This window comes from Heptranchias perlo, chromosome 6 (genome assembly GCF_035084215.1).
Source record: "Heptranchias perlo isolate sHepPer1 chromosome 6, sHepPer1.hap1, whole genome shotgun sequence".
Classification (NCBI taxonomy): Eukaryota; Metazoa; Chordata; class Chondrichthyes; order Hexanchiformes; family Hexanchidae; genus Heptranchias; species Heptranchias perlo.
This window is the reverse complement of record NC_090330.1, coordinates 84,803,719-84,827,769: the sequence shown is the minus strand read 5'-3', so window position 1 is coordinate 84,827,769 and position 24,051 is coordinate 84,803,719. Positions and strand designations below refer to the sequence as shown.

Genomic DNA, 24,051 nt, shown 5'->3' with positions numbered 1-24,051 from the left:
GGCCATTTTTCCACACTTCCTTGGTATCTCTGTTCTTTGACAAGTAAAAATAACAAAAATGAACTGATGTCAAGGCTACTTCAGCTTTATCTGAAATGTATTCAAGAGAAAGAATACATTAATAAAAGATGTATTTACACAAACAAAATTAAATCTTTTTTGTTGAGGTTTAGAGAGAAGCCAGTTTACTAAAAAGATGACTATCAAGTCCCAGAATTAATCTGATCTTTGTCTGTACAGGTCGCTTTTGACACGGCTTTGAAATGAAAGGTTTTCAGACAGCAGATAATTTTTAAACTTTAAATCAAAAATAACTTAAGGAGGTGTGCTATTTTTACACCAATTCTTAAAAGATTGAAATTATTTAGGTTATTTAAAGAATACTGGAGGTGAAATTCCTCATTTTGGAAATCAGGGCCTTTCACAGACCTCCGTCATCAAACACGAAGAATTTGCTAACAGCTTGGAATGCTGAAATTTCCTCTCGCCATCCCCATGCTGCTGACTATTTATCAGAATTTAGCAAACGGCTTTGAACTATTCAGCAGAGCAGTGATCATCAGTTTAACAAGCAGAAAATGAGCCTCTTGATCCCTATTAGAAAAAAACATGTGCCAATATAGACTTGCTGATTAGAAGCTTTGGAGCCAGGTTGGAAATAGCCTATAGGATGTATTTTCCCGATGTGGTGATAAATTTGATATTCAGTTCTTGAGCACCCCAATCAGATCAAAGTGTTAATGATATCCAAAGATGCTAGGGTAATCGCTTTACTGAAAACCTCCGTTCAGGCTGCAAACCTGACCCTGGCCTTCTGGTCGCTTGCCATTTTAATTCTTCGTCCCACTCCCACTCTGACCCCTCTGTCCTCGGCCTCCTACACTGTTCCAATGAAGCCCAACAGAAGCTCGAGGAACAGCACCTCATTTTTCAATTAGGCACTTTAAAACCTTCTGGACTCAACACTGATTTCAATAACTTCAGATCATAACCATTTTTTCTAGACATCAGTTGCTGGTAATGGTTCTGATGTTGCCATTTACAACTCCTCTAGACTCATCTTTTGTTTCTTAACCTGTCCCATTACTACCCTCCTTGCCTTGCACCATAGTTCCATTTGTCATTTTATCACTCCTGCCCTCCACCCTATCAGAGACCTTCACTTTTGTTCTTTCCTCCCCTTCCTCCTTCCCCCCTTTCTGTGGCTCTGTACTTGCTTAAAAACTGTTAAATCTTTAACTTCTTCCAGTTCTGATGAAAGGTCTTTGACCTGAAACGTTAACTCTGATTTTTTCTCCACAGATGCTGCTTGACTTGCTGAGTATTTCCAGCATTTTCTATTTTTATTTCAGGTTTCCAGTATCCACAGTATTTTGCTTTTGATGCTAGGGTAGAATCTTTTGGTTTGGAATGTCTGGAGGGGATGACAGAGCCATAATTAATACATTTGCCTGTGACTTGAGTAACTACCTTTCTTCTCAGATAAAAATTGTAGTCTGCAATAATATTTGGCCTTCTCTATTGTCTTGAAGTAAGTAGGCAACTATTACTTTGGATTTTCATACTCTAGATATTAAATAACCGAGGTACTGATTTTATATCGCTCTGCCGGAAGGGAATGAGGCAGTAGTGGTCTGAAAATCGCAGTACTTAATCGCAGGTAAGCCTGCCGCTATTTTCCTGGGGCCATCCACCTGTTTCAGGCAGGAGCTTCATTCCAATTTTTAGGTACCAATGACAGAGCGTGAATCTTACATGCTATGCCCATTGGAAACAGGTGTTGACCGGCTTGATGGCCGGCGCGGACACGATGGGCCGAAGGGCCTCTATCCGTGCTGTATGACTCTATGACCGGCCTACATGGCGATCCTTAAAAAGATCACTGCAGACTACTCAGAAAAAGGGAAGTTTTTGTTTTTTTGTCAGCTCATCTGTGCCCTTGACTGCCTCCTTCTCTCCCTCCCCACCATGAGAAAATTTCTGGCTTGGTCCTGTGATGAAGCCACTGGGATTCCAGCCTCAGCTGACCAGTGAGCTGTCTGTGAGCACCCGATTAACGCTCGCAGCTCACCGGGATTAAGGAAATGAAGTCCAGCTCTAATTTCAAAAGGGCTCGGGTCTCTCCTCAGGGCCTTCAGCGGATGGTGAGCCCTCCTCCCGCCACCTTCCTGAAATGCACCCATAGTTAAAAGCTAGCCCCTTGTGTTTTCTCAAGTACAACAGATCACACACCGTACCAGAAGACTTTCCTACAACTACCTGTATTGTACCAGACATCAGCAGAGACAGACCCAGCTGAACTTTCACAACCTACTAAGTTACCAGCAGGGGAGCACATAGCATATAGAGGAGGTAAAACATCCATCTGGTGAAGATTGTTTAGAGAGGCCATTAAGGAGTTGCATATTTATTAGGTACAAAGTGGGCCTACTTTTAAACTGAGGATGATAGAAGATGGTGTTGGGCCACCATGCATGCTGTGATGGAAGAGAGGTTGAGCAGGGTAGATATATCCATATTAAAGACCTCCATGTCAGAGTTCAATACCCACAATTCACAAGTACTTCCATAATGTGCTGGACATACCAGGTTTAATGAAAACCTCACTGCTCCACAATCCTCCATGTCTGACATGGGGTCTTGGGAGAAATCAAACAGTCAACCATAGGGAGGGTTTTGCTTACTTTATCCCTGCCCCTGGATTTCATGGAGTCCTGGCCATTTTGCTTCTGGTGCCTCGCAGGAAGTCAAGCAGCCTTCTGTGATGAATGTTCAAGTTACTCCCTGCGCTGACACTGTCAGGGGGTGCTGTTGATCCCTCCATCATTCTATATTATAAAAGGTTCATAATTCTGCAAGCTATTTTCCAATAGTAGTAACTGCCATCAAGAAAGGCAGCACAAAGTGAACCAACACACGCAGGATGAGAGGGGGAACACAATTTGTATGAGAGAAGACCATAAAATATACATGGGAGGCACGTATTGTGCAATAAACACAAAAAAATGCTCATATCACCATTGCTGCTGTGCCAATTCTATTTCATGTATTTCTGATTAGGTGTAGGGCAACTCTACATAATGAAAGTGGTTGCTGGTGTGACAAAGGGAGAAGACGGGGTCAGCTATGGCTGCGGATTTATTGTATCTTACACTTGCGATGTACAAGTGTGTTAAATATCACAAGATAATTACCTCCTCTTATTATAGTCTTCAGTTTTAGCTATGTAGTTCAACATCCTATCAGCTTTGTTATTTGCTGTATTGTTTGGCATTGAGTCTATCAAGACTCCTAAGTCTCTTTCAGCTTCATCCCTAGCTATTTCAACACCACTCATTAGTATGCAAGTTGTCTACTTTTCATTTATAGGTGTAGCATTTTACACTTGTCTATTTAAATTTCATCTACCATATCCTGTGGGTGTTTGGTTGTTTTGATCAGTGAGCATTCATGACTGGCCTCAGTTACACCAGTATACGACATTATTTGGCTTGGCATGGGAAGTTTCTTCAACTGAAGTGGGTGTCAATCAGATAACTGTTTATTCACCCTGTTCCGTCACGGGTAACGGTCACCATGGAACAAATTTCAATGCTATTGTGTTTGGCAAAGGCTTGCTCTTCTTAGCACCATCTCTGACAGGTCTGTAGGCACCTTTATATGTGGAAACTGTAACATAGTCCACTTAATTAGATCAACCTCTCATCCCCTTGCTCCCCGCAGTTAATAAGCTACATTTGGGTTTTCTGGCACCTTTCGCACCCTATTTCCAACATTAGAAACAAGGATTGGAGACTCACTCTCCCCTCCCCCACAACACATGTGGCATGGCATGTTATTCTACTGTTGGAACATGTCAGCAGGCAGAATTTTGCCACATAGTGGTTAAATTTTTTATAGTCATATAGAATTCTCTAACTGTATCTTACGGTATCCAGAATCAATCTCATTGCTTTTTGCAATAACACTGAGGGATCAGCCATGTTGCTTTCCTCTGGCTTGCCTCCTTATGTCGCAGTGACTAGAATTGTGCGGAATACTCCAGATGCAGCCTGACCAAAGCTAGGTACAACTTCAGCATGACTTCTGGGGATTCAAACTCAACTGTATCAGCTTGTAGCACTCTCATCTCTAATTCAAAAGGTTGTGGGTTCAAACTCCCAGGACTTAAGCACATAATTTAGGTTGACATTCCTGTGCAGAACTGAGGTGCTTCTCCTGGTGTCCTGGCCAACATTCCTCCCTCAACCAAGAGGACGAAAAACAGACTAGCAGGTCTTTCTGTAAGTGTACAAATTGGCTGTTGTATTTGCTTACATGACAAGAGTGACTGCAATTCAGAAGTAATTAATTGGTTGTAAAGTGCTTTGGGATGTTCTGTGGACAAGATAAAATGCTATATAAATGCAACTTCTTTCTTTTAACTGATTTAGTAATATAATCCAGATTCTGGTTGAAGTGCCCTGGAACTTTTTAAAGTTTACAATGCAATTATTGTAGTTCTACTGCAGCTGGTGTGAATTTGTTCTTATAATGCTTGCCTAAATTCCATTAGGGTGATTACTCATCAAAGTTCTACCACATACTGCAGTTGAAAAGCCTAAAACACTTTGTAGCATAGTAATATTGCTGGCCTATAAGAAATACATTTATGTTTTCATTGGCAATGTCTCAAGTAAAAAAGAAATTTAGACTAGCCTGTGACAAATTATTAAAATATCCTTTTTTTAAAAAAAGACTGATTGAGGTCATTTTGGGAAAGCAGTTTTAGTTCCCATAATTGAATGAATTATGCAAAAAAAGTAACAATGTGTTCAAACGTCTGCATCCCCAAGCTAGTACAAATTTCACAACCAGAGAAATTATAATTCTCATTATGAAACATTAGAGCAGAGGCTACCGCATCAGTAATCTTTCTAGTTATAAGCACTGGATATTCTTGAGTGATTTATGTCTCAAAATATTGTAATTTAATTTAAATCATTATCTCATTTTTCTCCTTTGCTACTCCCTGTCTTAGTTTCTCTTTTGATTAATATTTTTATTGATTTTTTTCCCAAAATCACATTTAGGAATGTCACAGTAAGACCATTACATTCACGGAAGAAAGAATATAATTTGGCAATATGATCATCTTAATCAATATAGATGTAGATCTACATCTTCTTTGCCTCTTGTTAAGAGAAATTAGGTATCTGAGTGTGAGCTGCACTGGCTGCAATTCAACAGAACTACTCTGATAACCATCATAAACTGAGAGAATATCAGCTTCAATAACATCCGTCAGGCAACACATGGACATCTATTCTTTTTGTGCCACAAATATTCTCCCCTTATGTGAATAGCCCAACAGACTATTTGATTGTGGGGAGGTATCACAGCTTAACTTGCTCGTGTCCTCCTTCAGTGTGGTATATATGCTGCTTCCAGCAGAAATCCTGGGTAGCAGTCAGCAACTGGAACTCTGGAAGACTTCTCTGTAGCTCAGAGGCACTCAGGAGAGGAGGAGGCTCTGTAAACATCCCCATCCTCAATGATGGCGGAGTCCAGCATGTGAGTGCTAAAGACAAGGCTGAAGCGTTTGCAACCGTCTTCAGCCAGAAGTGACAAGTGGATGATCCATCTCGGCCTCCTCCCAATATCCCCACCACCACAGAAGCCAGTCTTCAGCCAATTTAATTCACTCCACGTGATATCAAGAAACGGCTGAGTGCACTGGATACAGCAAAGGCTATGGGCCCCGACAGCTTCCCAGCTGTAGTGCTGAAACCTTGTGCTCCAGAACTAGCCAAACTGTTTCAGTTCTGCTACAACACTGGCATCGACCCGACAATGTGGAAAATTGCCCAGGTATGCCCTGCCCACAAAAAGCTGGACAAATCCAATCCGGCCAATTACCGCCCCATCAGTTTACTCTCAATCATCAGCAAAGTGCTGGAAGGTGTCGTCGACAGTGCTATCAAGCGGCACTTACTTACCAATAACCTGCTCACCGATGCTCAGTTTGGGTTCTGCCAGGACCACTCGGCTCCAGGCCTCATTGCAGCCTTGGTCCAAACATGGACAAAAAGGCTGAATTCCAGAGGTGAGGTGAAAGTAACTACCCTTGACATCAAGGCAGCATTTGACCGAGTGTGGCATCAAGGAGCCCTAGTAAAATTGAAGTCAATGGGAATCAGGGGGAAAACTCTCCAGTGGCTGGAGTCATACCTAGCACAAAGGAAGATTGTAGTGATTGTAGAAGGCCAATCATCTCAGCCCCAGGATATTGCTGCAGGAGTTCCTCAGGGCAGTGTCCTAGGCCCAGCCATCTTCAGCTGCTTCATCAATGACTTTCCCTCCATCATAAGGTCAGAAATGGGGATGTTCGCTGATGATTGCACAGTGTACAGTTCCATTCGCAACCCCTCAGATAATGAAGCAGTCCGTGCCCGCATGCAGCAAGACCTGGACAACATCCAGGCTTGGGCAGATAAGTGGCAAGTTATATTCGTGCCAATCAATGACCATCTCCAATCTCCAACAAGAGAGAGTCTAACCACCTCCCCTTGACATTCAACGGCATTACCATCGCCGAATCCCCCACCATCAACATCCTGGGGGTCACCATTGACCAGAAACTTAACTGGACCAGCCACATAAATACTGTGGCTACAAGAGCAGGTCAGAGGCTGGTTATTCTGCAGCGAGTGACTCACCTCCTGACTCCCCAAAGCCTTTCCACCATCTACAAGGCACAAGTCAGGAGTGTGATGGAATACTCTCCATTTGCCTGTATGAGTGCAGCTCCAACAACACTCAAGAAGCTCGACACCATCCAGGACAAAGCAGCCTGCTTGATTAGCACCCCATCCACCACCCTAAACATTCACTCCCTTCACCACCGGTGCACAGTGGCTGCAGTGTGTACCATCCACTGGATGCATTGCAGCAACTCGCCAAGGCTTGTTCGACAGTACCTCCCAAACCCACGACCTCTAAAACCTAGAAGGACAAGGGCAGCAGGCACATGGGAACACCTCCACCTGCACGTTCCCCTCCAAGTCACACACCATCCCGACTTGGAAATATATCGCAGTTCCTTCATCGTCGCTGGGTCAAAATCTTGGAACTCCCTTCCTAATAGCACTGTGGGAGGATCTTCACCACACGGACTGCAGCGGTTCAAGAAGGCGGCTCACCACCACCTTCTCAAGGACAATTAGGGATGAGCAATAAATGCTGGCCTTGCCAGCAACGCCCACATCTCATGAACGAATAAGAAAAAAGGCCAACTGGCAATGATCCACTGGGGGAAGCACTCGCGTATTTAATGTAACATATCATAGCTCGTACAGCACAGGAGGAGGCCATTTGGCCCATCGTGCCTGTGCCGGCTCTTTGAAAGTGCCATTTAGTCCCATTTCCCTGCTCCTTCCAAATAGCCCTGTAAATTTTTTCCCTTCAAGTATTTATCCAATTCTCTTTTGAAAGTTACTATTGAATTTTCTTCCACTACTCTTTCAGGCCGTGCATTCCAGATCATTACAACTCGCTGCGTAAAAAAATGCTTCCTCATGTTGCCTCTGGCTCTTTTGCCGATCACCATAAATCTGTGTCCTCTGGTGACTGACCCTTCTGCCACTGGAAACAGTTTCTCCTTATTTACTCTGTCAAAAACATTCATGATCTTGAACACCTCCATCAAATCTCCCCTTAACCTTCTCTATTCTAAGGAGAACAACCCCAGCTTCTCCAGTCTCTCCACATAACTGAAGTCCCTCATCCCTGGTACCATTCTAGTAAATCTCTTCTGCACCCTCTCTAAGGCATTGACATTCTTCCTAAAGAGTGGTGCCCAGAATTGGCCACAACTCCAGCTGGGGTCTAACCAGTGTTTATAAAGGTTGCATGCTTTTATACTCTATGCCTCTATTTATGTAGCTAAGGATACTGTATGCCTTTTTAACAGCCTTCTCACCTTGTCTCGGCACCTTCAAAGACTCGTGTATGTATACCCTCAGGTCTCTCTGTTCCCGCACCCTCTTTAAAATTGTATCATTTAGTTTATATTGCCTTTCCTCATTCTTCCTACCAAAATGCATCACTTCACACTTCTCTGCGTTAAATTTAATCTGCCATGTGTCTGCCGATTTCACCAGTCCGTCTATGTCCTCCTGAAGTCTGTTACTATCCTCCACATTGTTTACTATATTTCCAAGTTTCGTGTCATCTGCAAACTTTGAAATTATACCCTGTATGTCCAAGTCCACGTAATTAATATATATTAAAAAGAGCAGTGGTCCTAATACTGACCCCTGGGGAATGCAAATGTATACTTCCCTCCAGTCTGAAAAACAATCGTTCACCAATACTCTCTGCTTTCTGACCCGTAGCCAATTTTGTATCCATGCTACCACTGTCCCTTTAATCCTATGGGCTTTAATTTTGCTAACAAATCTATTATGTGCTACTTTATCAAATGCCTTTTGAAAGTCCATATACACAACACCAACCAACACTACCCTCATCAACCCTCAATTAAAATGAATAATGGATTTCTTTACAATTTTTCTTTATGCTTTTCTAATTTTTGTGCAATGGTCATGTTGTGTATGTCTGCAAGTAAGGCAGCAATGAAAGTTATACATTGGATTGTGCCACTCAACCAGCAGGCACTTGGCACAACATCACAAGTATTGCAGTAGTGATTTTTTAAAATGCATGTTTTTTGAAGTAGGATTATAGTCCAGGCTGCACGTTTAAGCTACAAGTGTACAAGATCTCCTCTAGATTCAGGTTTTTCTTGTGCTACCAAAAAAACTACATTCAAAACTCTCTGCCGAGTCAGTCGGTAGGCTGTATATAATGGAGATGATTGGGAAATTCCCCCGTCAATCATGCCTGGAGACCACATCGCTGTAAGGGACTGGGATTAATTTTACGCACATAATTTGTAACTATCCTCCACTCACTGCATTTTGCTGGAAAAATAATCAATTTCTATTATGTAATTATCTTCCACTGACTGCATTTTGCTGGTGAAAGAGTCCTGCTTTTATCGGGAAACTTTGCTGTAGTTTCGGTCATGAATTCTGTTTGTTGTAGTTTGTAGAGACTCTCTTTAAATAGACTCTGCTGTTTGCTGTAAAATAGACTCTGTTTGCTGTAAGTCCTGTCGTAAGTCCCACCCCGCCTCCAACTCATTGGCTGATACAGTGGTGTCAATACTCACACTGAAAACGTTATAAGTAATTCGTTAACATGTCTCAGTAATCTGAAAACACTTCACACCTTTTGGGAAGTCTCTAGCCCCAGGCACTCGGCAGGGTTTGTTTGGCAGGCCTTCCCTACTGGCTGTGAACACAGGGACTTAGAAAACAGAAACACTTATGGACAGTAAGGTTCTTAAAAGCTGCAAGCTTTGGCCAGGCTCAGAAGGAAAACACAGAAGGATAGCTGGAAGTTATTCTAAGTCAAATAAGACAATCCACTAATGCGGGGAAGCATAGCATATTAAATATGTTGAAAATACTATATTTGAAATATGCTGTAGGTAGAATCCTCAGTGGGTAACCACTTATAAATTCTTTTTCACTCGGGGTAAAAGCAATGTTCTAAAATTACCCATTGAGGATCCTAAATACATAAAAATATATTAAAAAAACATATTCTTTGTTTCATTATTTGTGTGTGCTTAAGCTTTGATTGTTGTTGGACTACTTGAATGTAAAGGCGATCATTGCCAAGCAGGATCCTTTTCTCACTGTGCATCCACATATGCACGCTTCCAGAATGCAGAACTTGGCTAGGAGGTATAATCCATGCCAATTTTTTCTCCTCCCTACTTCGAGGATACTGAAGCAAATTGTCATGGCTGCACCACTGTCAGCTCATCACAGATCAGGGATTGAACCTGGGACCTTCTGATCCACATAGCTCAATCTTGCAGCATGTAATATATTTAACTACTGAAGTATAGTTCAAGGAGCGTTGTATCTGGAGATTATTTTTTGCTGAATTTATGTAATGACATCCCAGTCTTTAGTCTGTATACATGCAAGTTATTGCACATCAAGGCCGTAGAGTGCACCAAGAGCTGGTGTCTGCTAAAACAGCTGCTGAAAGCACACAAAATGAGTCAAAAAACAAAATACTGTAAATGTTGGAAATCCTAAACAAAAACAGAAAATGCTGGGAACACCCCACAGGTCAGGCAGCATCTCTGGATAAATAAGACTAGATGTTTTGGGAATGGACCCTTCGGAGGAAACATTTTGTCTGTTCTTTCTACAGCTGCTGCCTGACCTGCTGGGTGTTTCAAGCCTTTTCTGTTTTTGTTTTAAACATTACAAAATCCCACAAACATTTAAAACAATATTTAATATAAAAAAAGGTGAACTTTTTTTTATCTGCCATTGTTTTCCCTAACTGAAGTCTCTAATTTCCAAAATAAGGGTATGAAACAAAATAAAACATTATACATATCACAATACATAGAGTTACATAGAATGTACAGTACAGAAACAGGCCATTCGGCCCAACTGGACTATGCTGGTGCTTTTGCTCCACACGAGCCTTCTCCCTCCCTATCAGCATATCCTTCTATTCCTTTCTCCCTCATTTGTTCATCCAGCTTCCCCTTAAATGCATCTATGCGAGTCGCCTCGACTATACCTTGTGGTAGCGAGTTCCTCATCATAGCCACTCTCCGGTAAAGAAGTTTCTCCTGAATTCCCTATCGGATTTAAATGTGACTATCTTGTATTTATGGCCCCCAGTTCTGGTCTCCCCCGCAAGTGGAAACATTTTTGCCATGTCTACCCTATCGAACCCTTTCATAATCTTAAAGACCTCGATCAGGTCATCCCTCAGTCTTCTCTTTTCTAGAGAATAGAGCTCCAGTCTGTTCAATCTTTCCTGATAGGTATAACCTCTCAGTTCTGGTATCATCCTAGTAAATCTTTTTTGCACTTCTCCAGTGCCTCTATATCCTTTCTATAATATGGAGACCAGAACTGTTCGCAGTACTTCAAGTGTGGTCTAACCAAGGTTCTATACAAGTTCAACATAACTTCTCTGCTTTTCAATTCTATCCCTCTAGGAATGAGCCCCAGTGCTTGGTTGGCCTTTTTTATGGCCTTATCAATCTGCGTCGCTACTTTTAGTGATTTGTGAATCTGTCCTCCCAGATCCCTTTGCTCCTCTACCCCACTGAGACTCTTAATATCCAAGCAGTATGTGGCCTCCTTATTCTTCCTAGCAAAATGTACCACCTTACATTTATCTATATTGAAATTCATTTGCCAATTACACACCCATTCTGCAAATTTATTAAAGTCTTCCAGTATTTAGTTGCAGTCCTCCTCGGTATTAACTATACCCCACAATTTGGTGTCATCTGGAAATTTTGAAATTGTACTTCTGATTCCTGAGTCCAAATCGTTTATGTAAATAGTGAACAGCAGTGGTCCCAGCATCGATCCTTGTGGAACGCCACTTCCCACCTTTTGCCAGTCTGAGTAACTACCTTTAACACCTAGCAGATTTTAGCAGGGCTGCGGGTTCTCGGCGGATGGGCAAGTGGGCGCGTGGGTAACGCGCCCGGTGAAATTAGTGGGTTTCCCGCGCGATCATAGCAGGCAAACCACTAATTGGAGCCACTTACCTGCTCCACCGGGTTCCCCGCTGCTGATCTGCGCGTCGGGCGCAGTAAGATCTGTCAGCTGGAGGCGCTCTATTTAAAGGGGCAGTCCTCCACTGACAGATGCTGCAACAAATAGCAAAGATGACTGCATGGAGCAGCCCAGGGGGAAGGCTGCTCCCAGTTTAATGATGCCTCACCCCAGGTATCAATACATGGGGTGAGGAGGAGGGGGAGGACAGAGATCTTCCACCCGGCGGGCGGGAGGAAGCGGCCCGCCTCCGCCACCAGGAAGGCCTGGCTCGAGGTGGCAGAGGGGGTCAACTGCGCCACCAACATATCGCCCACCTGCACACAGTGCAGGAGGCGGTCCAATGATCTCAGTAGGTCAGCCAAAGTGAGTACACGTAGTCTTTCCCCTACACTCCGTCTGCCACATCACTGCCCCCATCCCACATCTCCTTCGGCACTGCCAACACTACTCTGTCACATCACCCCTCATACCCACTCAAACCTCATCCTCATCTTACCTGCACCTACTCACCTCGCCAGTACTCATCCCGCCACTACCACGCAACCCAATCCTCATACAATCTCATGGCTCTATCCCATACTCACCCTCTTGTGCATCTCTCTCACGGCCAGCCTCACTCAACCTGCCACCACCTGTGCTGCAGCCACAGGGCATGCATCACATATGTGCAGTAGGAAGCGTAAGGCAAACGTGTCGTGAGCATGAAGGGGATGCACAAGGGTGTTTGAGGGTTTGTCATGGTTGTTAGTTATATTGAATTTCAGAACAACTCACATCACACATTATATTGGCACCACTACTGCCATGTCTTCGCGAATCCTGTCCGGTTTGTGCAATAATGCCCGCTCCTGGGTATCACTGAGAACCCACCACTGATGCCACCCATTGTGTCACTGCAGAGTGGGTGTAGGTGTATTTGCAGGGCTCTTCTGCGCAGACGACTGAGAGACATCGGCGATGTCCCTGGTTGCACCCTGGAAGGCTGTGGAGGAGAAGTTCGGGAGGGCAGTGGTGACTTTGACAGCGACAGGTAGGAAGATGGTGCACGGGCCAGCCAGGAGCAGCTCGGCATGAAAGAGGCTGCAGATGTCCACGCTACATGTCGAGTGACTCTGAGCCTCCGTGTGCACTGCTGCTCAGAGAGGTCCAGGAGGCTGAGCCTTGGTCTGTGGAAACTGTGGCGAGGGTAGTGTCCTCTGCGACGCATCTCTCTCTGCGGTAGCCCTCCCTCCTGCTGTACAGGTGGATGTGTCACAGCACTCTGTTGTGGAGCTCCACGTGTCAGAGGTGGACGGTGTGGATGGCGAGGCTGGTGATGCTGTTCGCCCTCCGAGGAGGTCATGACTGGAGCTATGGCGGCCCCCATCCGCTTGATGTATATCTGAGGGTGTCCGCAAGGTAGGTACATGTCTCCGGACCCCGGGGTAAGTGTGCAGGTTGGTGACTTTGACCGTCAGGAGGAGGGTGGTGGAGGCCAAACTTTGTCCCAAGTGACAGAGTGGCCTCCTGCAATGGGTGAGGGTCTCCCCCCCACCACCTGTCAAATGGACCTTTGCAGCTGCCACAGGCTGACAGCTGCAACACGTCCATTCGAGCTGGGAGTGTTTCCCCCAGTGTGGGAAACAGTCCCATGTTGATCAAAAATCACACACAGTCCCTTAATCAGGTCAGTTAATGACCTGAAATACCAAACTAAATATTGTCAAGTGGCATCCCGCTGGCTTTAATTGCCTGCGGGATTCCCACCAGCGGGGGCTGCGCGCCCACGCCGGCGCGTCAGCGGGGAACCCGGAAGTGGGCGGGATCGAGGCGCGATCCGGTCCCGCTCCTGGATTTCGCCATTTTCGGGGCCCCCCCGCCGAGAACGCACCCGATAGCGGGTGCTAAAATCGAGCCCCTACTCTCTGTTTTCTGTTTTGTAGCCAGCTTGCTATCCATTCTGCTACTTGTCCCCTGACTCCACATGCTCTGACTTTAGCCATGAGTCCACTATGTGTTCGAAGAACTTTTGAAAATCCACATATATTGCATCTACTGCATTATGGGCTATGGGCCCGGACAACGCCCCGGCTGTAGTGCTGAAGACTTGTGCTCCAGAACTAGCCGCGCCTCTAAAAAACCGGTTCCAGTACAGCTAAAACACTGCCATCTACCCGACAATGTGGAAAATTGCCCAGGTATGTCCTGTCCACAAAATGCAGGACAAATACAATCCGGCCAATTACCGCTCCATCAGTCTACTCTGATGGTGTAGGAGGAAGGGATTTAGATTCCTGGGACATTGGGACCGGTTCTGGGGAAGGTGGGACCTGTACCAGCGGGACGGGTTACATCTGAGCAGGACCGATGTCCTCGCGGGGGTGTTTGCTAGTGCTGTTGGGGAAGGATTAAACTAGAATGGCAGGGGGATGGGAACCTCAGAAGGGAGACAGAGGAGGAGGAAACAAGGATAGAAACAAAAGACAGAAAGGGAAGAAGCAATAGTGGAAGGCAGAGAAAACAAGGGCGAAAAACAAACAAGGCCATCGTGCAAAATAAAACTAAGATGACGAGCAATCTTAAAAAGACAAGTCTAAAGGCATTGTGTCTAAATGCGCGGAGCATTCGCAATAAGGTAGATGAATTAACAGTGCAGATAGATATTAACGGTTATGATATAGTTGTGATTACGGAGACATGGCTGCAGGGTGACCAAGGATGGGAACTGAACATCCAGGGATATTCAATATTTAGGAAGGACAGGCAAAAAGGGAAAGGAGGTGGGGTAGCGTTGTTAGTAAAGGAGGAAATCAATGCAATAGTGAGGAAGGATATTGGCTCGGAAAATCACAATGTGGAATCTGTATGGGTGGAGCTGAGAAACACCAAGGGGCAGAAAACGTTGGTGGGGTTGTCTATAGGCCCCCGAACGGTAGTAGAGATGTAGGGGAGGGCATTAAACAGGAAATTAGAGACGCATGCAAGAAGGGTACAACTATAATCATGGGTGACTTCAATATACATATAGATTGGTCAAACCAAATTAGCAGTAATACTGTGGGGGAGGAATTCCTGGAGTGTGTACGTGATGGTTTTCTAGACCAATACGTTGAGGAACCAACTAGAGAACAGGCAATCCTAGTCTGGGTATAGTGCAATGAGAAAGGATTAATTAATAATCTTGTTGTGCAGGGTCCCTTAGGGAAGAGCGACCATAACATGATAGAATTCCTCATTAAGATGGAGAGTGAAGTAGTTGAATCTAAAACTAGGGTCCTGAATCAAAATAATGGAAATTGTGAAAGTATGAGGTGCGAGTTGGCTATGATAGATTGGGGATCTTTACTAAAAGGGATGACGGTGGATAGGCAATGGCTAATATTTAAAGAATGTGTGCAGGAATTACAACAATTATTCATTCCTGTCTGGTGCAAAAATAAAACTGGAAAGGTGGCTCAACCGTGGCGTACAAAAGAAATTAGGGATAGTATTAGATCCAAAGAGACATATAAAATTGCCAGAAAAAGTGGCAAAACTGAGGATTGGGAGCAGTTCAGAATTCAGTAAAGGAGGACAAAGAGGTTGATTAAGAGGGGAAAAACAGAGTATGAGAGTAAACTAGCAGGGAACATAAAAACTTACTGTAAAAGCTTCTATAAATATGTCAAGAGAAAAAGATGAGTGAAGACAAATGTAGGTCCCTTACAGTCAGAAATGGGGGAAATTATAATGGGGAACAAAGAAATGGCAGAACAATTAAACATATACTTTGGTTCTGTCTTCACAAAGGAGGACACAAATAACCTCCCAGAAATGTTAGGGAACCAAGGGTCTAGTGAGAGGGAGGAACTGAAGGAAACCAGTATTAGTAAAAAAATAGTGCGAGGGAAATTAATGGGGCTAAAGGCTGACAAATCCCCAGGGCCTGATAATCTACATCCCAGAGTACTAAAGGAAGTGGCCCTGGAAATAGTGGATGTATTGGTGATCACCTTCTAAAATTCTACAGACTCTGGAACAGTTCCTACAGATTGGAGGGTGGCAAATGTAACCCCACTATTTCAAAAAGGAGGGAGAGAAAAAACAGGGAATTACAGACCAGTTAGCCTAACATCAGTAGTCGGGAAAATGCTAATCTATTGTAAAAGATGTGATAACAGAACACTTGGAGGGCATTAACGAGATTGGACAAAGTCAGCATGGGTTTATGAAAGGGAAATCATGCTTAACAAATCTGCTGGAGTTTTTTGAGGATGTAGCTAGTAGAATAGATAGGGGAGAACCAGTGGATGTGGTGTATTTGGATTTTCAGAAGGCTTTTGATAAGGTCCCACACAAGAGGTTAGTGTGCAAAATTAAAGCACATGGGATTGGGGGGAATATAATGGCATGGATTGAGAATTGGTTGACAGACAGGAAACAGAGAGTAGGAATAAATGGGTCTTTTTCCAGGTGGCAGGCAGCGACTAGTGGGGTACCGCAGGGATCAGTGCTTGGGCCCCAGCTATTTACAATATATATCAATGATTTGGATGAGGGAACTAAATGTAACATTTCCAAGTTTGCAGACGACACTAAGCTGGGGTGGAATGTGAGCTGTGAGGAGGATGCAAAGAGACTCCACTGTGATTTAGACAAGTTGGGTGAGTGGGCAAGAACATGGCAGATGCAGTATAACGTGGATAAATGTGAGGTTATCCACTTTGGTTGTAAAAACAGAAAGGCAGATTATTATCTGAATGGTGATAGATTGGGAAAAGGGGAGGTGCAACGAGACCTGGGTGTCCTTGTGCACCAGTCGCTGAAAGCGAGCATTCAGGTGCAGCAAGCAGCTGGGAAGGCGAATGGTATGTTGGCCTTCATCGCGAGAGGATTTGAGTACAGGAGCAGGGATGTCTTACTGCAGTTAAACAGGGCCTTGGTGAGACCACATCTGGAGTATTGTGTGCAGTTTTGGTCTCCTTATCTGAGGAAGGATGTCCTTACCATGGAGGGAGTGCAACGAAGGTTTACCAGACTGATTCCTGGGATGGCAGGACCGATGTATGAGAAGAGATTGGGTCGACTAGGCCTATATTCACTAGAGTTTAAAAGAATGAGAGGTGATCTCATCGAAACATATAAAATTCTAACAGGACTAGACAGACTAGATGCAGGGAGGATGTTCCCGATGGCTGGGGAGTCCAGAACCAGGGGTCACAGTCTCAGGATATGCCATTTAGAACCGAGATGAGGAGAAATTTCTTCACTCAGAGGGTGGTGAACCTGTGGAATTCTCTACCACAGAAGGCAGTGGAGGCCAAGTCATTAGATGTATTCAAGAAGGCGATAGATATATTTCTTAATGCTAAAGGGATCAAGGGATATGGGGAAAAAGCGGGAACAGGGTACTAAGTTAGATGATCAGCCATGATCATTTTGAATGGCAGAGCAGGCCCGAAGGGTCGAATGGCCTACTCTTGCTCTTATTTTCTAGGTTTCTATGTTAATCATCAGCAAGGTGATGGAAGGTGTCGTCGACAGTGCTATCAAGCGGCACTTACTCACCAATAACCTGCTCACTGATGCTCAGTTTGGGTTCCGCCAGGACCACTCGGCTCCAGACCTCATTACAGTCTTGGTCCAAACATGGACAAATGAGCTGAATTCCAGAGGTGAGGTGAGAGTGACTGCCCTTGACATCAAGGCAGCATTTGACCGAGTGTGGCACCAAGGACCCTAGTAAAATTGAAGTCAATGGGAATTGGGGGAAAACTCTCCAGTGGCTGGAGTCATACCTTGCACAAAGGAAGATGGTAGTGGTTGTTGGGGGCCAATCATCTCAGCCCCAGGACATTGCTGCAGGAGTTCCTCAGGGAAGTGTCCTTGGCACAACCATCTTCAGCTACTTCATCAATGACCTTCCCTCCATCATAAGGTCAGAAATCGGGACGTTCGCTGATAATTGCACAGTGTTCAGTTCCATTCACAACCCCTCAAATAATGAAGCAGTCCGTTGCCGCATGCAGCAAGACCTGGACAACATCCAGGCTTGGGGTGATAAGTGGCAAGTTACATTCACGCCAGACAACTGCCAGGCAATGATCATCTCCAACAAGAGAAAGTCTAACCACCTCCCCATGACATTCAACGGCATTACCATCGCAGAATCCCCCACCATCAACATCCTGGGGGGTCACCATTGACCAGAAACTTAACTGGACCAGCCACATAAATACTGTGGCTACAAGAGCAGGTCAGAGACTGGGTTTTCTGCGGAGAGTGACTCATCTCCTGACTCCCCAAAGCCTTTCAACCATTTACAAGGCACAAGTCAGGAGTGTGATGGAATACTCTCCACTTGCCTGGATGAGTGCAGCTCCAACAACATTCAAGAAGCTCGACACCATCCAGGACAAAGCAGCTCGCTTGATTGGCACCCCATCCACCACCCTAAACATTCACTCCCTCCACCGGCGCACTGTGGCTGCAGTGTGTACCATCCACAGGATGCACTGCAGCAACTCGCCAAGGCTTCTTCGACAGCACCTCCCAAACCCGCGACCTCTACCACCTAGAAGGACAGGAGCAGCAGGCACATGGGAACAGCACCACCTGCACGTTCCCCTTCAAGTCACACACCATCCCGACTTGGAAATATATCGCCGTTCCTTCATTGTCGCTGGGTCAAAATCCTGGAACTCCCTTCCTAACAGCACTGTGGGGGTGGGGGGGGGGGGGGGCGGGGGGCAACCGATTGCGGCCAGGTTGAGCTTGTTGGGCCTGGGAGAAGTATTCCTGCTCCTCCGGGCCCACAAGCAGTACAATAAAGGACACACGGACTGCAGCGGTTCAAGAAGGCCGCTCATCACCACCTTCTCAAGGGCAATAAATGCCGGCCTCGCCAGCGACGCCCACATCCCATGAACGAATAAAAAATAAAGGCACTCACCTCGTGGATCCAGCCGTTCCCGGGAACAATTTCCCAGGATGCATCAATACTGTTCTAGCATTTTCTGCCCACAAGCTTTTCTTCAAATAATGTTGAAAAAGAGGAGGGCAAAGTTCAAAAGCCTTACTGAGGTAAAATTCCTAAGAGCGTTATAAAAAAAAAGTTGCTGCGCGTGTGCATATGAGAGAGAGAGAAATGACAATGTTTTGATTACACGCCTGTGGTAGTTTTAACTTTGTGCTGTATAAACTTTAAAAATTGTATTAAATTGAAGGGAAAAGAGAGAAAGAACTGGCATCAAAGAAAGAATAAGTGTCTTACTTTGTTTAATGTTACTTCAATTCCTATCTCCCCCACCCCCCAACAAATTTAATTTAGCAGCCAAATAATTATTGCCATCTGTGTTTTAATAACAGAAATGGTCATTGCTAACCGTGTATTTCTCAGAGGGAGAGAGTGAGACAGTGGGAGAAGGACATAAATGGAGATAAAAGGCAGACAGGCAGTTTCTTTCCTCATTCTAATTTGATTTTAAAAAAAAGTTTAACTTTGAAAGCAAACAAAGCCTTTGACAGAAACGGGGGAGGGGGGGGAAGAGGAAAACTGATTGAGGGTGAGGGGGCCTCTATCCTTTAACTACTCACCTTTATGGGGAGCAAGATGGAGTAGAGGAGAGTGGATGAGGGTTAAGAGTGAGGTGAGCGACGGTGGAGGGGAGGATACTGGGGCAGAGGTGATAGATCAAGGGGAAAAGGTAAGGATAGTGATAGGACTGAAGGGGTAGTAGGAACAAGAATGGGTAATGGGAAAGTGAAGGGGTAGGGTTAGGAAACACGAAGGGAATGGAGGGGTGGGGAGAAACATGAGTTATTGGGGAGGGGATGAGAAGGGAAGCTCAACTGCCCTGAAACCCCCACTCCAAATGCAGGATGCAGCCATTGGTGGCTCCTTTCCTTGCCACAACATGCCATACTACCCATCGCCTCCTACGTGAAAGGAAAGGAAAGAAAAAAAAGAGACAGAAGCAGAAGAGGAGACAGAGAGAAACAGCAACACGAGGACAGAGACAGGTAAGAGAATGAGCATATTCTCCAACTTACCGTGTGCAATGGCACGGGAAATCGATTTGTAAAATATTAGAACTCTAATGTATAATGAGCACTTCCTCTAAGTATCACACTTACTTCCTGTAGTATTTTCATCAGCACATTGTGGATAACACCCCTATTATTATAAAAAAGTGCATCCTCTGACTTAATGAGCAACACCATGGGAGAGCTGTCAGTTTATTACTTTTCCAGGTAAGTTATTCTATATTTATTTGACTGCCATGTTTATGTAACAACAATCACAGCACTTCAAAGTAACTCACTCTATGTGAAGTGCTTTGAGCCATTTCTGATATATAATGCACTATTGAAAAAGAAATTGGTCCCCCACTTTGACAGTTTCCTTAAATTGCAGTGTCCTTCTGAAATATACAAAATCATAGATGGTAATATGTGGTAGTTCTCACGAGATGACGATAAAATGGCCCCTTTCTAGAATATTCACTAAAACACCACCTGTGTTTTAATACATGTTGCTGTCTCATTTGCCAACAGAAACTCTGCTTCTCTTACATCCCCATTCTAGATTTTTTGTGTGGCTCCCAAAGGGCTTACACTGAAGGCTCCATTATACTTTGTGCTGCTAATGATGGCGACTCTGGTGGTTGTATGATTAAAATCATAACATAAGGCAGTATTTAGGCTGAATTGAGGTCTGAATTCTGGTACAATTGTAAATCCAGTTTTGTGTGGCACCAGTGGAAACTGGAAGAAAGAAAATTGAATATGATACTTTTCAGTCTGAAGTCAACTGAATCATCAAGAGCCTGAGGTAAGGAGGTAAATTTTAACCCCCAAGAACGGGTGGGGAGTAAAAATACTCCGTTTTCAGACTGGGACCGCGCCCGGCTCCAACACACCTACTTCTGGGTTTAACCCAGGCAGGTTTGCCTGCGTGTGGAGAGCAGACACCAGGAAGTCCTGTCCCCACTTAAAGCCAGAGGGCCGATACTTAAAAGGGCAACTTACCTCATTGAGATACTTGGGGCTCGATTTTGCAATGGTGGCGGGTTGGCAGCGGTGGGGGGGGGGTGAAGGTGCGCATGGCAAACCCGCATGAACAAAGCTCACCGTTTCCGACGCGATCGCATGCTGATTGATGATAATTAACGCCCAATCCGGGTTTTGAGCCCGGCGGCCAGCCTGATTGACAGGCTGGTTGCCATCAAGAGCTGCAATGCAAGGGGTGGGGGCGAGAAAGAGAGTGAGATGTCATCCGGCGCTGGACTGGAAGGCCGGGGGGGGGGGGGGGGAGGGGGTGTGTGAAAGCAGGCGGGAACGGCTGGATCCATGAGGTGAGTGCCTTTATTGTACTGCTCGTGGGCCTGGAGGAGCAGGAATACTTCTCCCAGGCCCAACAAGCTCAACCTGGCCGCGATCGGTCGCCCCCACCCCCACCCCCCCCCTCCACCGGTGGTGGGCCGCCCCCTCCGATGGTGGACTCCCACTTATCTCTGACTTTTCACCCAACACCCAGCGACCTCCGATCTTCTTCCCCTGATCTCTTCCATGGCACCCCCCCGCCCCCTTCCTCCGCACCCCCGATCTTGTTCCCGCCATCCCCCCCACCCCGGATCATCTCTCCGGCCTACGTTCCCTCCCTCTGATCCCCGGCTGCGGCCTGCTACAGCAGGCCTCCCTGCCTGACAGTTAGTCAGCCTGTCAATCAGGCTGGCTGCTGGGCATGAAACCCGGAAGTGCAATTGACTGACCTCATTAAGGTCAATCATTGCAACCCGCTCACTTACCTTCCGAATTTTCCACCCGGAAATCACCCCCCCCCCCCACCCCCTGCCACCCCCTTCCCGGCTCGCAGTTAAAATTTACCCCAAGGTTTCTGACTACACTGAAATAAGTTTCAAATATACTTTAGAGCACTCTTTTACCGACCTTCTTATGTCTATTTGTGTCGCTGTAGCAGGTGTTCCCAGAGGTGAACTGAAGCCATGGTTGTATTACCCACTTCATTTACTCTTACAAAGAGAAAGGCAGACTTCTGTGCATGTATATTCAAAAGAATGTATGGAGTGCTGATTATAAACTTTTGTCTGCAAGTGAAGTTTCTAATGATTGAAACAAGAGGACAAGGTAGTCCTCTCTTCTCAATATTAATAATTGAACAGTGATACAGTAGTTCAAAGCGTTTTTTTTTAAATGGTAAAAATTTAAAACGAACACTGCAGATCAGCCCCAGGTGATCAGCACTAATGGTACAAGACACTTCCATGATCTTGCCCCTAGCACGAAACTTCCAATTCCTCAAAAAGTGTAAGCATTATACCAAAACATGAGGTGTGGTTGGGTCATCAATGTTCAAAATTTTGCAGGTGGAAAATCAATTGTGAGACTCATGTGCATGAATGATATCAGAAAAATAGAGCACATGCATCGTGCATTAACCATCAGCCTATATTTTGGTGACATTTAATCAATTGTGCACATCACAAGATTATATCTGTATGCTGCACCAGATAATACCCTCTGGACCAGAGACAAAAAAATAAATCAGTTTCAAAATCAGTTGTACAGGTATTAGACAGGTTGACCAGGGTAGAGAGTTAAGGAGCCTTTAGTACATACAAAGTCCTCTCTAGTGTTATCCTGTGAGTGGTTGTATTGCTTTTCAACTTAAAATTAAAATTTTCAATTAATAAAATTGAATGTTTTCATCCATTGTTGCAGATGCACAGCTGTGTCTTTTGACAATCAGATCAAAGAAATTGTCAGCAAAAAAAAACTTTAGCAAGAAAAATTCAAAACTGGTCAATTTTAGGAGCCAGTTGTGTTATAAAACACAGCTTATACTATTGATTTTAAAACAAGTATGAAAAGAGCTCCAATTAATCTTCATATGTAACTTAAATTTGTGAAGGAAATGCAAAACCCCTATGGAGATAGCGTGGGAAAGTGGAGTTGAGGTAGAAGATCAGCCATGATCTTACTGAATGGCAGAGCAGGCTCAAGGGGCCATATGGCCCACTCCTGCTCCTATTTCTTATGTTCTTATGTAAAACAGACTCACTGACTTTTCATATGCAACCATACCTCTTTGGCCATCTTGGTAAGAGCAGCTGTTTCAGCCTTGCCCAAGTGTTGCACCATCTTGTAGAACAGACCATTTTTGTTCTCAAGAAGAACGTAGGGTTCCTCATACTCTGCAACTCTTCCTGCATCCAGTACCTATAGCCAACATTTAAAGCAGAAACACTTAAGTTGCATTGTCCACCAAAAAATGAGCAATTTCCATGCTGTGTTTTCAGGATTTGTGTGAGTATTAACTTAAAACCAGAAAGTGACTCATAGAATGAGAAAGAAAGACAGACAGAAAGAAAGACCCAAATTTGGAGACTCTTTGGCAATTGTTTTTTGAATGCCATGTAATTTGTTTTGGGAGGCTGGATTTCAGATCTGATCTGAACTCTGAAACACAGTATCTTTGGGTTGATTTATATAATCTGAATTGAACCTGGTGTAAAAAAACCTCAGGGGGTTGGTTTGGTTTCTCAATGGCACAAATTATGACAAATTATTAGTTGATCTCCTGTGGCGTTGTCCATGGGGAGTCAAAGGAAGTGATATTTTATAAGGAAGTAGATACATTATAGCATTGGTTATGGTAGGTGAGACAATGTTGTTTGTTGACACAGGTTATTTGATTTGTAAGGATTTCAAAGGGGTATTAAATGGGCAGGGTGAGTGATAATTGGCAAAGAAAATATTGAGGATTTTTTGGAGAGGTAGTCATACTCAGGGTACAGTAGTGAAGGGGAAAGCAAGGGTAATAAGTAGTTTAGGAGGTTGAGGATGTAATGGGGCATCTAATTGGGGGGGTAGAGTTGGGATGCATGGAGTGGAATGTTTACATTTTGGGGTGCTGGATGGAGAAAAAAAAACAGTGGCATCAGGAAAAAAAGACTATAGGGCACAGTAATAGAGAAACAAGAATGTAAAAAGAGGAATTTCAAAAGGTAAGTAAATGAAAGAAACAATGGGGAACAGGCATTCAGGAAGATTGCAGATGGTGGGGGAGAAGAAGAAAGACAAAAAATAAGCATTTAATAGGACTGCAACAAAATATAGTGTTTTATTTAGTTTCTGTTTGATGATTATCTCTTTCAATCCAGTCAGAAAGAGGGATGACTTTCCTATGATTTACACCTGGGTCTTTGCTCCCTTTGCACTGCCTGGATACTTCCAAACAATTTTACAACACCAATTGGTGTTGTAAAATTGTTTACAATTGTCAACCCCAGTCCATCACCGGCATCTCCACATCATGGATACTTCCAATGGATCCTCCAAGCGAGGGCAAAGAGCTTGTGTTTAGAACAGGTGCAAGCATGGTAATGCAATGTTAATGAGGTGGGGTAATGTC

At 44.5% G+C, this 24,051-nt stretch overlaps 1 protein-coding gene across 3 annotated transcripts in view; it reads right to left on the bottom strand.

Annotated features, from left to right (window-relative positions):
- Window positions 1-24,051, bottom strand: part of abcc4 (ATP binding cassette subfamily C member 4 (PEL blood group)) — a 376,726-nt gene that overhangs the window by 7,703 nt on the left and 344,972 nt on the right. For all 3 annotated transcript variants that reach the window (XM_067986483.1, XM_067986484.1, XM_067986485.1), the window contains one exon: window positions 22,722-22,856. In XM_067986483.1, coding sequence (XP_067842584.1) covers window positions 22,722-22,856 — 135 coding nt within the window. The remainder of the gene's footprint in view (window positions 1-22,721; window positions 22,857-24,051) is intronic.